At 38.1% G+C, this 12,160-nt stretch overlaps 1 protein-coding gene across 3 annotated transcripts in view; it reads left to right on the top strand.

The window, feature by feature from the left end:
- Positions 1-12,160, top strand: part of phf2 (PHD finger protein 2) — a 149,284-nt gene that overhangs the window by 93,545 nt on the left and 43,579 nt on the right. For all 3 annotated transcript variants that reach the window (XM_043708015.1, XM_043708017.1, XM_043708018.1), the window contains exons 9-14: positions 774-880; positions 985-1,076; positions 1,921-2,010; positions 3,976-4,242; positions 7,592-7,711; positions 11,002-11,120. In XM_043708015.1, the coding sequence (XP_043563950.1) occupies positions 774-880; positions 985-1,076; positions 1,921-2,010; positions 3,976-4,242; positions 7,592-7,711; positions 11,002-11,120 (795 nt within the window). The remainder of the gene's footprint in view (positions 1-773; positions 881-984; positions 1,077-1,920; positions 2,011-3,975; positions 4,243-7,591; positions 7,712-11,001; positions 11,121-12,160) is intronic.

Raw genomic sequence — 12,160 nt, 5'->3', positions numbered from 1 at the left:
CCTTCGTGAAGAAGAGAACCACATTTGCTTGCTTCCAATCTTCTGGCACTACTCCTGTAGACAACGAGGACATAAAAATTAAGGCCAATGGCTCTGCAATCTCCTCCTTGCTTCCCAGAGAATCCTAGGATAAATGCTATCAGGCCCAGGGGACTTATCTATTTTCACCCTTTCCAGAATTTCCAACACCTCTTCTCTACATACCTCAAAGCCATCCATTCTACTTAATTCTGACTCAGTATTCACATTGACAACTATGTCCTGTTCCTGATTGAATACTGATGAAAAGTATTCATTCAGTGTCTCCCCAATCTCTTCAGCCTCCACACGCAACTTCCCACTACCATCCTTGACTGGACCTATTCCTACCCTAGTCATTCTTTTATTCCTGACATACCTACAGAAAGCCTTAGGGTTTTCCCTAATCCTACCAACTAAGGACCTTTCATGTCCCCTCCTTGCTGCTCTTAGCTCACTATATCTTAAAGCACCAAACCTAACTTGTGTGTTTAAAGAGTAACTGGTGGATAGGTACAAGAACTTGCTGCTCATACGTGGACTTCAATGCCAAATTTCTTGGCAGGGTTCTAATGCAACATTTTGGAAGATAATCAGACAGCAGTGCCCATATTTCTGTATGTAACTGGATTCATGTTGTACTCCAGAAATTTCTACCTAATTGAGCACTGACCTCACAGTTGTGATTAACCCAAAATATTGGGCCACCTGGATCATATTGATCATATATCAAAGTATAATTTTGTATTTTACAGAGCCTATGAAGTGGAAAAGCGATTGAAAATTAGTAGTCTTATCAAATTTTCAAATTTTGAAGTCATATGTTGGTATGTTGGCAAATATCTGCTTGAGACATTCAAAGGTAATGTGAATTAAGTCAAACATCTTTACCCAACTTAGTACATTTATCCAACTCATTTAGATTTGATTTTAGTATTACATTTTTCCTTTTTTGATTTCCAATAGGTTTGCACAAATCTGGGAAGCAGCCTCCAACCTATCTGGTACTAGGAGCAAAAGCCCTAAATGGTGCTTTCAGGGCATGGACCAAGAAGCAGGTAAAGACTGTTGTGCTGTCTTATAGTAATTTTGGGGAAGTATTGTAATAGTAGAATGCAGACTAAACTGACCAACTTTGTAAATTTGTACTCTCTACTAGTATGGTCTGGATGGATTTAAGGCACTTGGGGAGCAAAATAGAATAGTTGTTAAGCCCTTTCTCCCATACTTCTTGGGAATATGCTGCATGTTTTTAGATTGCCTCGGAAATTATAGTGCCCCAGGAGAACAGGTATGTATGTGGCTTGCTGTCTCCAAGAAGTTAAGCTAAATTTATAACTTTTTAATGTTGAGCAAGGAGGTGATCCTGTACCCTTGAGAAACCATCGGAATTGACCATCTAGCCGTCTTCTGCTGACCTTACAATTGGGACTTACCTAAGTCCCTACTTTTAGCCGAAGATTCAAACCATCGAAGAGCAAACGACCTATGAAGCATAGCAAGAGCCAGAAAATCACATGAACTGTTTAGATAAAGCCTAAAAATTAAGTTCAGTATCTTGGCACTGTCTGCACACCAGAAATTCTGATCCTAAAAATGGTTCCAAACATGTTATGACTTTATGCAGTAAAATGAACAGTTCAGATCTTCAAATTTTCTCTTTCAAGTCCACGTTCATTTTTTTCCATAAAGGTCACTTTGGAAATTACTTTCTGACACAAACCACAAAAGCACAAAATAACTTTGCACGTTCTCAATCATTTGGATTCAGACATTTCAAAGGTTATGACATCATTAGTGAATGATGACGCTTCATGGTCAGCATGATTATTGTCAAAGTCCCCATTACCTGCAGTTAATATTTATCAATTATTGACCTATTTCATAATATTTTTATTTAAGGTTATAGCTGATCATGAAGATGAGATTCCAGAAGCTATTAAAACAGCACAACTTATTAAAGAATTTGCCAAAGAAATACGAATAGCAGAGGTAAGTTCCTTTCTGTAATCTGGCTCCAATATTTTATTTCTTGTACGCATTAAAGACTAAAGATACTAATGAATGTTTTTTAGTTGCATTTTATACTAAGATTTTTCTTTGCTCAGTAAACGTAGATTTAAAAAGATTCCTACTTTAATAAAGTAAATATTTTGTTGTGAGATTGTTTAATAAAAATGAATGGAATTCACAAAAGCATATTTTCTCCCAGCAAAGTCAAATGAATTTTAAGTTATATCCATAAAGTACTCTTCTGAGAGTTAAAGCTGCAGTATTTCATAGAAACTTATAATATTTTAAGAGTAAACAGTTAATGTTTTGCCAGATGTAGTTCATAACTGGCACAAGTTGTTAAAAATGTGAATATTTAAAAAAGGAGAAAAAGAAGAAAATTTGATTAAGCATCCCTCATTGTAGATCATCAGTGATGTCGTTCTTTTTATACATTATTACCTGGAAGATTCAGACTCATCAGTTCCTGAGGATGTTTTCTGCAGCATCACTGAAACATCTAGACGTCTTTGCACTGCTAGACCTTTACAGGGATACACTGTACAGGGATGAGATATTTCTGTTGGCAAAAGAAAAGTAGGTGGAGTCTCAGTAAATATTCTAACAATTGTTGTGTAATATTGCTGTGTTTTCAGACTCTATATTTTTGCATGGTAGAAACATAAATGCCATTCCAACAAATAATGTGAAAACACTAATGTTTTCTATAAGGTACTGCAGCTTTATATGGAACACTACAAGTTATATGTAGGTATTTTTAATCAATGTGTTCAGAGACGCCACACCCCTGGAACAAGTGGGACTTGAACCTAAGTCTCCTGGCTCAAAAATAGGAACATTACCACTGCAACTCAAGAGCCCCCTTTGGTTGTATGTATGATATCTGAACACTTTGATTATGAATGAGTATTTTTAATACATAGTACTCATTTTAGTCGGACTAAAAATTTAATAGAAGTTATAGAAATAAATTTAGCAGTTAAATACAGATAAATATCTTTTTGTTAGTTCAGAACCTGAGTACTGCTGAAAAAGAATGCATTTTGTCTTGCACTTATCAGGACAATATGCAAGAAATACCAATTTAAGAGGAAACCAACATTTATACTGTATGAGAAGAGAGTGCTGATTGATTGGTAAATGAACTCTGATTAATTGAGGTTTTGCCATGAAGAATGAACCACCTAATAATGATTGACTGTTAACTGCCAGGCTTTGTTCAATTTTTTAAACCAGGCTGGTTGACTCTGATTGGTCAGGGTATTGCCCTGAGAAATGAACTAGCAAATATTCAGTTCCTTTGTGCAAAAGCAGATGTTCTGTATTCTTAACAGAAAGAGCTGGAAATGTTCAGCAGATCAGGCAATATATGTGAAAAGTTTTTGTTTGTTTTGTTTCGTTGAGCTCAAGCAGACTCAATGTGTATACATGTTTTTTCAGTCTGTAAAAGCCAGGGTTTTGTATATTAATAATTAGCTTCCTGTACTCACAAGCGTGCTACATTTTAAGCCTGACTGAAGGTCCAAAGATTCAATTGTCTTAAGAGGAAAAACTTCAACAAAATATATCTTTTTTCCATTAATACTTAAATATTTTGAATAGAAGGTATTTGAAATTCTTGTCCTCAAATTAAGGTCATGCAAAAGCAAATTTTCACATTTTGACTCTTTTATCCATACTTGATAGAGTATTAAAATAAATTTAAAATGTATAAAAGCATATAGCATAAATGGACATTATACAATATTTTAAGGAAATAGTTTATTGATGATAGGAATTTATGCCAGATATAGGGCATTAAGTTTGTATTTGCTGTCAGATATTCAATAATAACTCATGCTGGGCAAGTTATGGAGCAGAATAATTGTTAATCAGCTCGTTGTCAGTATTACTGTCAGTGAATTACAGACTGGATTACATTTTCAAATGTTTATTTTCTTACAGAATGCACTTAAAGCAAATGACAGTGAGGTGAGTGATATTATCAGTACAGCCAAAAGTCCAGCTGTACCTGCCAAACTGCCAGCACACACAGGAGCAGCAGCTATTGAAAAGTCAGAAAAAAAGAAAGTTTCACGGGCCAAAGAAGGAGGAAAGAAGAAAGGGAAGAAAGAAAAAGAAAGTACAGTATTAGTTCCAAATCTTGACATTCTTGAGGCACATACAAAGGAGGCTTTAATTAAAACTGAAGTGCCAAAGAAAGGGGGAAAGGTGAGTTTTATTTCCTGTATTGTAAAAGTTAATTCATCTGTCTATCACTTGGCTCTTTGTAAATAGAGTAATGCAAATTCGATAGAATATGTAACCATTGAAATATATTCAGTTCCCTTGTGCAAAAGCAGATCTTCTGTATTGTCAATAGAAAGAGCTGGAAATGTTCAGCGGGTCAGGCAATATATATGAAAAGTGTTTTTTTTTGCTTTCCACAGATGCTGTGTGATCTGCTCAGTTTTCTTGGAGATCTGAAAAAGTAATAGAAACTGCTAGAATTTGCTTTTAGTGCTCTATTATCCTGATGCACAGTAAATAGTAACTGTCTGCAAATACCATTAAACTGGTTCTTATTTATTTGGATCATGAAGCAATAAGGTTTTTCAGGGTCTGAATTTTACTGTCTTCTGTAGGCAGAATGGATTGTGGCACTGGGCAAGGAACCCATAAATGTTCCTCGATGGCCTTCCCAAAGGGCCCTCTCACCTGCCCCAATCTTTCTGCAAATTTAAGGGAAGTATGAGATAAGGCCTGAGTTGGCCCTCGTACTCTCACCCTGTTTGATGCCCTTACCTGCCTGGTCACTATTTTTGGGCTGGTGGGAGGAGACTGGGGACTCAAATGGAGAATCCAGCAGGTCATCATGCTGAGGTTGAAGACAGGGGGCACACTCTCCAATCACTCACCCCTTTATAGATTAGGCAGACTCCCTGCCTAGTCTTGCAACCCCACCTCCACCCGCATACCCTATCTCCATCAACCTTGGCCCTTGACTTATAGCTGCTTGTTGTTCTAGCAAGAGCCTCACTCCCGGTAGCACCGTTGGGACTTTGGAGCTATCACTCATTGAGATGGCTGTCAGCTTGCTGAGCTGAAATGTCCTCCCAAGCCAAAAGCTGTCTCCTGTAAATTCTATTCTTTAATACTCATCAAAAATTAAGTGACTGCAGGGAAGACAGCATTGATAAAGTTGTATTTCCCATTCGGCCTTCTGTTGGTGGGTAGAGAAACCCCACTATCCAAAACTCCTTGTCTCAGTTTATTCAAAAGATAAGGCTGGACCATTTGTAACACTCTTACAGCCATACATGCAGAGTGGATGATCCATATCTGGTTCTTCCAATGGTCTTCAGCATTACAGATGACTGTCTTCAGCCAATTCAATTCACTCCATGTGATATCAAGCGATAGCTGAAGGCAATGGATACTACAAAAGCTGTGGCCCATGGCAACATTTCGACAATACAAGCAAAGACTTGCTACATCCATAGCCAAGCTGTTCCAGAACAGTTATATCACTCACAAGTTACCTGACAGTGTTGAAAATTGCACAGGTATGCCCTTACACTAAATGCAGGACAAATCAAACCTGGTCATTTACCTCTCCATCAGTCCACTCTTGATAACAACTTGATATTAGGAATAGCTAGCTCTCTGAACTCTGGCTGGGTTCTATCAGGCCACTTAGCTCCTGACTTAATTACAGTGTTGGTTCAAACAGAGGCCAGAACTAATATGAGACTGACTACTCTTGACTTCAAGGCTGTATTTGACTGAGTGTGGCATTAAGCCCAGGGAAAAAGTAGAGACAATGGGAATCAGAGGAAATCTCTCTGCTGGCTGGAGTCATACCCAAGATGAAGAACGATGGTTGTAGCTGTTGGAAGTCAATCATCTCAGCTACAGGACATCACTGCAGGAGCTCCTCAGGGTTCTGTTTTTGACCCAACCATCTTCCTCGATGATTTATTTCCAAGTTAGGAGAGTGGTTTGGAGGAGAACCTGCAAGTGGTGGTGTTCTCATGTATCTCATGATGGAGGGACGGTCATTAATACAGCAGCTGAAGATGATTTGTGGCTGTTGGAAGTCAGTCACCTCAGCCTCCACCACTTCCTCTGCATGAAAATGTTGCCCCTTAGGTCTCTTTTATATCTTTCCTCTCTCACTCTAAACCTATGCCCTCTAGTTCTGGACTCTCCCATGCAAGGGAAAAGACATTGTATATTCACCCTATCCATGCCGCTCATGAATTTATAAACCCCTATAAGGTCATTCCTCAGCCTCAGCCCCAGCCTATTCAGCCTCTCCCTTTCGCTCAAATTCTCCAACCCTGGCAACATCCTTGTAAATCTTTTCTGAACCCTTTCAAGTTTCACAGCATCTTTCCGATAGGAAGGAGACCAGGATTGCACACAATATTCCAAAAGTGGCCTAACCAATGTCCTGTACAGCCTCAACATGACATCCCAACTCCTATAGTCAGTGCTCTGACCAATAAAGGAAAGCACACTAAACGCCTTCTTCACTATCCTATCTACCTGCGACTCCACTGTCAAGGTGCTATGAACCTGCACTCCAAGGTTTCTTTGTTCAGCAACACTCCCTAGGACCTTACCATTAAGTGTATAAGTCCTGCAAAGATTTGCTTTCCCAAAATGCAGCACCTTGCATTTATCTAAATTAAACTCCATCTGCCATTTCTCAGCCCATTGGCCCATCTGGTCAAGATCCTGTTGTAATCTGAGGTAACCTTCTTCGCTGTCCACTACACCTCCAATTTTGATGTCATCTGCAAACTTACTAACTGTACCTATTATGCTCAGATATCCACAATCTCTGTTTACATAATCCCACTGCTTAATACAATGTCATTAGAGGAAGGTGTTAATTTCTGAGATGCCACAGTACTTAAATGGTAAGGCAATGAGCATAAATTATCAACAATTTTTCTTTCCAAAATAATTGATGTATATTTCTACATACAAACGGACTTCTAATACCCTAAACACATCTTCCATATACTGGTAAGATCACAGCTAATACCTTTCCTATCAGGAGAAAGCATGAGTGGGATTGATTAGATTCCTTACAGTGTGGAGACAGGTCATTTGGCCTACCAAGTCCACACCAGACCCAGTTCCCTACATTCACCCCTGACTACTGCACCTAACACCATGGGCAATTTAGCATGGCCAATTCACCTGACCTGCTCATCTTTGAATTGTGGGAGGAAACTGGAGCACCCGGAGGAAACCCACTCAGACACTGGGAGATTGTGCAAACTCCACACAGACAGTGGCTCATGGCTGGAATCGAACCTGGGTCCCCAGCGCTGATTGGATCTGTGATTGCAGGAGCAGCTTCACAACATTTCCTTCCATTCTATTTAACGGAATGATTTTTCTCTGTGTGCTCCTGTAAGTGGATTTTCCTTGTAAATTTCCAGTGGATTTCCTTACCTCCCTGTGTATTTTAAGCATTGTTGTCATTGTTCAGTTAATACTCCACTTCTTTCCATACATTTTTTAGCATTTTTTGCTATGTTAAAATATGTTTCTTTTTCCATAGGCTTCAAAGAATATGTTAAGTGTGGCTGGCAGAGAAAGTATAAACAATCAAAATGATGTAGTAAAATTTGGAATACAAGAGCAGAACAAAAGCAAAGCTGAAGTGAAGTGGAAGTATAAGGTAGGATGATTCTATGAAAATGTAACTATATTATGCATGGCTTCTTTTAATACTTATTGCAATGATTTATAAGGCATTTTTATAGAACATAGCACATTTTTATGATTTATTTTGGTTTCAAAGTCTGTATACAGTATACTTAATTTGAATTAGACACTAGAATTAAAATTTTCAATGAATTTTCTTTAATGCAAACTAAGAACCCACACAATGGTGACATTTTTCTCTATTCCTCCTCTCATGGCTTTTGACTGTTTAAAAGTTCAATTTAAGCCAGCATCTATTGATAATAAACATACTTTTCATGTACTTTCCCATCAATGTGTTCCAAAATGTTATTACACAACTCTGGAACAGATATTGGGTCTCCTGGTTTAGAAGCAGAGGCACTAACACTCTGCCACAAAACCCTATAAATATACTACCATTTTTTAAATATATGTATAAGTGCTATGACAAACAACCAAATGGATTTTTTCCTATCACTAAATCAGCAGGGTTTTGTTTTGTTTTGTTATTAATTACTAACCACCTCCAGTAATTCATCAGTGTAGTCAATTAGATATTTCTTGGAGCAAATGGGACTTGAATCTGGTCCTTCTGGTCCAGAGGTATGGCCATTGCCACTGTGCCACAAGAGCCTTTAGGGTCTGCTTTATACATTATACCTGTTCAGACTCACCACTGGAGCAGGTTGGACTTGAAACCAGGCCTCCTGGCTCAGAGGTAGGGCTGCTACCACTGCCCCACAAGATCCCTATTGGTCTGCTTTTTTTTTTATTTTCTAACTACTAACCACCACCAGTAAATCACCCATGAAGCCAAATAAGTATTTACATGCAAAACCCATTATGGTCAATGCAACCCATCAAAAGTGAGGGAGAAGCAGGCAGAGCCGGAAGGGGATGAATAGACTTTTTAAAATTAACTCATTTTTCTAATCAACCTGTTCAGAGATGTCAATACATACATTTAGAGCAGGTGAGATTTTAACCCAAGCCTCCTGGTCCAGGGTTGGGATTCTATTGCTGCGCCACGAAACCCCCAGTTCGCATGAGCCTTATCAAGGATTGGTAGCTGAATGACTAATTTATCTACTTCTCCTTAAAGATACTGACTAATCTGCTGAGCATTTTTTTGTTTTGAAGGTTAGTATTTAGGTTAGATTGTATTTATAAGTGGTTATTCTTGCTGCAAACATGAGGAACTAATGTGTTTTTTTGGGGGGGAGTTCTAGCAGTTATATAAAACGCGGAGAATGCTTATTGAAACAATCTGGAACATATAAACCAATTTTTGCAACATATAAGCTAGCATTTTGCATTGCATGGTTTATTTCATCACCCATGCATCAGAATTCCAAAAATAGAGTCATTTCAATGCTTTAAATATCCCTCTCCTGCCCATGTAAATACTGTCTATTTTATGATCTTTAATCTATTGTTCAAGATGTTCAAAAACATTTTTTTCAATTTCCTAATTTTACCTAACTCTTAGGAACACTATGGAATGTCTTGAAATCTATTTTTCAATTTTTTTTATTCTTGGATGTGAAGCCTGTTGCTAGTGTTTGTTTGCCATCTTAGCAGCATTAGTTTGTAGGTTTTCAAGTTGGAAACTTTAAGAAGAGCATCGGTTGAAGGTTACAATTTTTCTCTCTCCTGATGTCTGCAGAACAAAAAAACCCTCCTCAATGAAATGCCATCAATTGATTGCTAACAAAGCACCCTCTTCAATAAAAGACCCAAAAAGGAAACCCATAAACTTGTCTGAATTCCAACAGTATCAAGTAAAACACTTGCCATAACACACAAGCTAATGACAGCACCATCTGTCAATGGTGTACCTCCTGATTGCTTGTAAATATCACCAGCCACAATCTGGTTAGTGACCTGCCTGGTGATGTTCAGGTTTTCAGCCTGCCATGGTAAACCTGGACAATGCTCAACTGCTTGAAGATGGGCCAAAGAAAACGTAACCACATGCTCTACAAATTCAGCGTGACAAACAGTTCAAATTCTGACTGTGGCCATCCAAATCAGACAATCACCCATATAATTAAGTTTTCCTGAGAGATCCATTCCTGGTGGCATCACAACCATTAGTTCAAGCTGTTAGATGAATTTTTATCCCTTGACATCAAAGTATAACTGCCTCTCCAGCCCAGACTACATTTATTTGTTATTAAATCCAAGGTAATTAATTTGTTTGAATTTGCAAAAACTATTAAAAATTAAATAAAACAAATATTTTTAAAATTCAATAGTACAGTAAATTAGAGCACATTAGGTACTCATTTTATGAAGTATGAATTCTCAAATCGGGACTACTTTGTCCTGCCTGCATTGCTTAATGGTTTATTGTGAATAACAATGCTTAGCAGTTGTTTTTTATAAACTGTGTAGTGGGTGATATGAGGTGGCTGTTTCTTCATGTTCTTCTAGTTCAAGATTGCAACATATAAAATCAACTCTGTTTAACTATAATAAAAGACTACAATAGAGCTGCAAATTTTGGTGGATCTGCAAAGGGGTAAATAGACCTAATGATTTTGAATTTATAGCGGACTGGGATCTCATCAGTACATAGCCTTTATGGGGGTCAGAGGTCAATCAGGAGGAAGTATTTTCTCTCAGTGATGGTTAAGGAGAGTTTGTTTACCTCTTTGTATCATTCATTATCATGAATTATATACAAAACAGAAAGATAGAAGAAATTCCATGCACTTTTCATTGATTCAAGATATCCCAAAATGCTTTACAGTCAACTAAGTACTTTTGAAGTAGACTCACCATTGTGATGTTGGTGATATGACACCACATAGCTAGATCCCACAAAAGGTTTTGAGATAAATGGTTAGTTAATGTTTTTAATGGCATTGATTCAGAGATAAATTTTAGTTTACACTCTAGGTAAACCCTATTTTTGTTCAAATACTGCTATAGGAAAATGCAAACATACTTTGGTTTAATGTGCTACCTGAAAGACGGCGTCTCTGACAATGCATCATTCTCCCTGCAGTCAGTCCGACTAAAATGTCAGTTGAGATTATGTACCTAAGACTTGGAAGGGGAATGTAATTTGCAATCTAAAGATCTTGAGGCATGTGTTCTCCCAGTGAACCAAATTCGAAATGGAAAAAAAACTGATGAGTTCTTTGTTTACAGCTGTCCTTAATGAGCCCTTTTTAATAATACAACCATTACAGCAACACTAAATGTAATATTGAATAAACACTATTGTTCAATAGCAGGTCAAAAATTCATGCCTACATTTTCTTTACTTCTCAGAATAGTAAACCAGATTCTCTGCTCAAAATGGAAGATGGAAAATCAGACAAATTGTTTTTGACAGGAAACAAAGACAATAGCAAGCTCAAGTTGGTGTTCACCAATAAAAAACTGTTGAGGTGTGTGGTTAAAGTATTTAATCAAAAATATCTTCATCTAATGAAGGTTTGAATGGATTAACTGAATGAAATGAGAGCTTAATTTGTTTAAAAAAAAGATAAATGCTGCATAAAACCCAAACCTTTCCAGAGGTATGAATGCAGCAAGAAATAAATGTACTGCTTTACAAATTATTTGGCTGATTGAAACCTGGACACCAATAATAGTTTAATTATTTAATCTGAACCAGATAACCAGTTTTAAACATAAACTATTCATTCATTTAATTGTATTTTGTAAGAAAATCATTTGTGCTGAATGAAACTGTTCTTGTTAAAGTGTATCTTGAGATACTTTATATTATCAGGTTTTGTCTTGATATGTGACCATAATTCTTCTGGTTAAAGAAAGGTATCCCTCAGAGCCAACTATTAGAGTGAGCAGTATATCTGACATAACTATTTATATCTGTCAGCCAGGGCTCCCTGACTGGACAAGATTAACAGCCCCAATCAGGCAACTCAAATGCTGTGAGGTCCATTTGGCTGACCTCATCAAAGATACCCAATAGCAATACTTAAATGATTATGGCGATCACAGCAATTATAAATAGTTGTGTTTTCCTGCAGCAGTCAGTGAGTTTCCTCTTTAGGTTTCCATACTACGTTAGACTTCCTCATCAAAGATTACCTGAATGGTCTTTATGGAATGCTGATAGGGGAGGGGAGGGAAATATATCCTTGGTATCCACTCCCTCCGTGACTCCCTCGTCAGATCCACACCCCCCACCAACCCAACCTCCACTCCCGGCACCTTCCCCTGCAACCGCAGGAGGTGCAAGACTTGCGCCCACACCTCCCCCCTCACCTCCCTCCAAGGCCCCAAAGGAAACTTCCATATCCGCCACAGATTCACCTGCACCTCCACACACATCATCTATTGCATCCTCTGCACCCGATGTGGCCTCCTCTATATTGGGGAGACAGGGCGGCTACTTGCGGAGCGTTTCAGAGAACACCTCTGGGACACCCGGACCAACCAACCCAACCACCCCGTGGCT

The sequence above is a fragment of the Chiloscyllium plagiosum genome, chromosome 18, assembly GCF_004010195.1.
Source record: "Chiloscyllium plagiosum isolate BGI_BamShark_2017 chromosome 18, ASM401019v2, whole genome shotgun sequence".
Classification (NCBI taxonomy): Eukaryota; Metazoa; Chordata; class Chondrichthyes; order Orectolobiformes; family Hemiscylliidae; genus Chiloscyllium; species Chiloscyllium plagiosum.
This window is presented reverse-complemented; position numbering and strand designations above follow the sequence as displayed.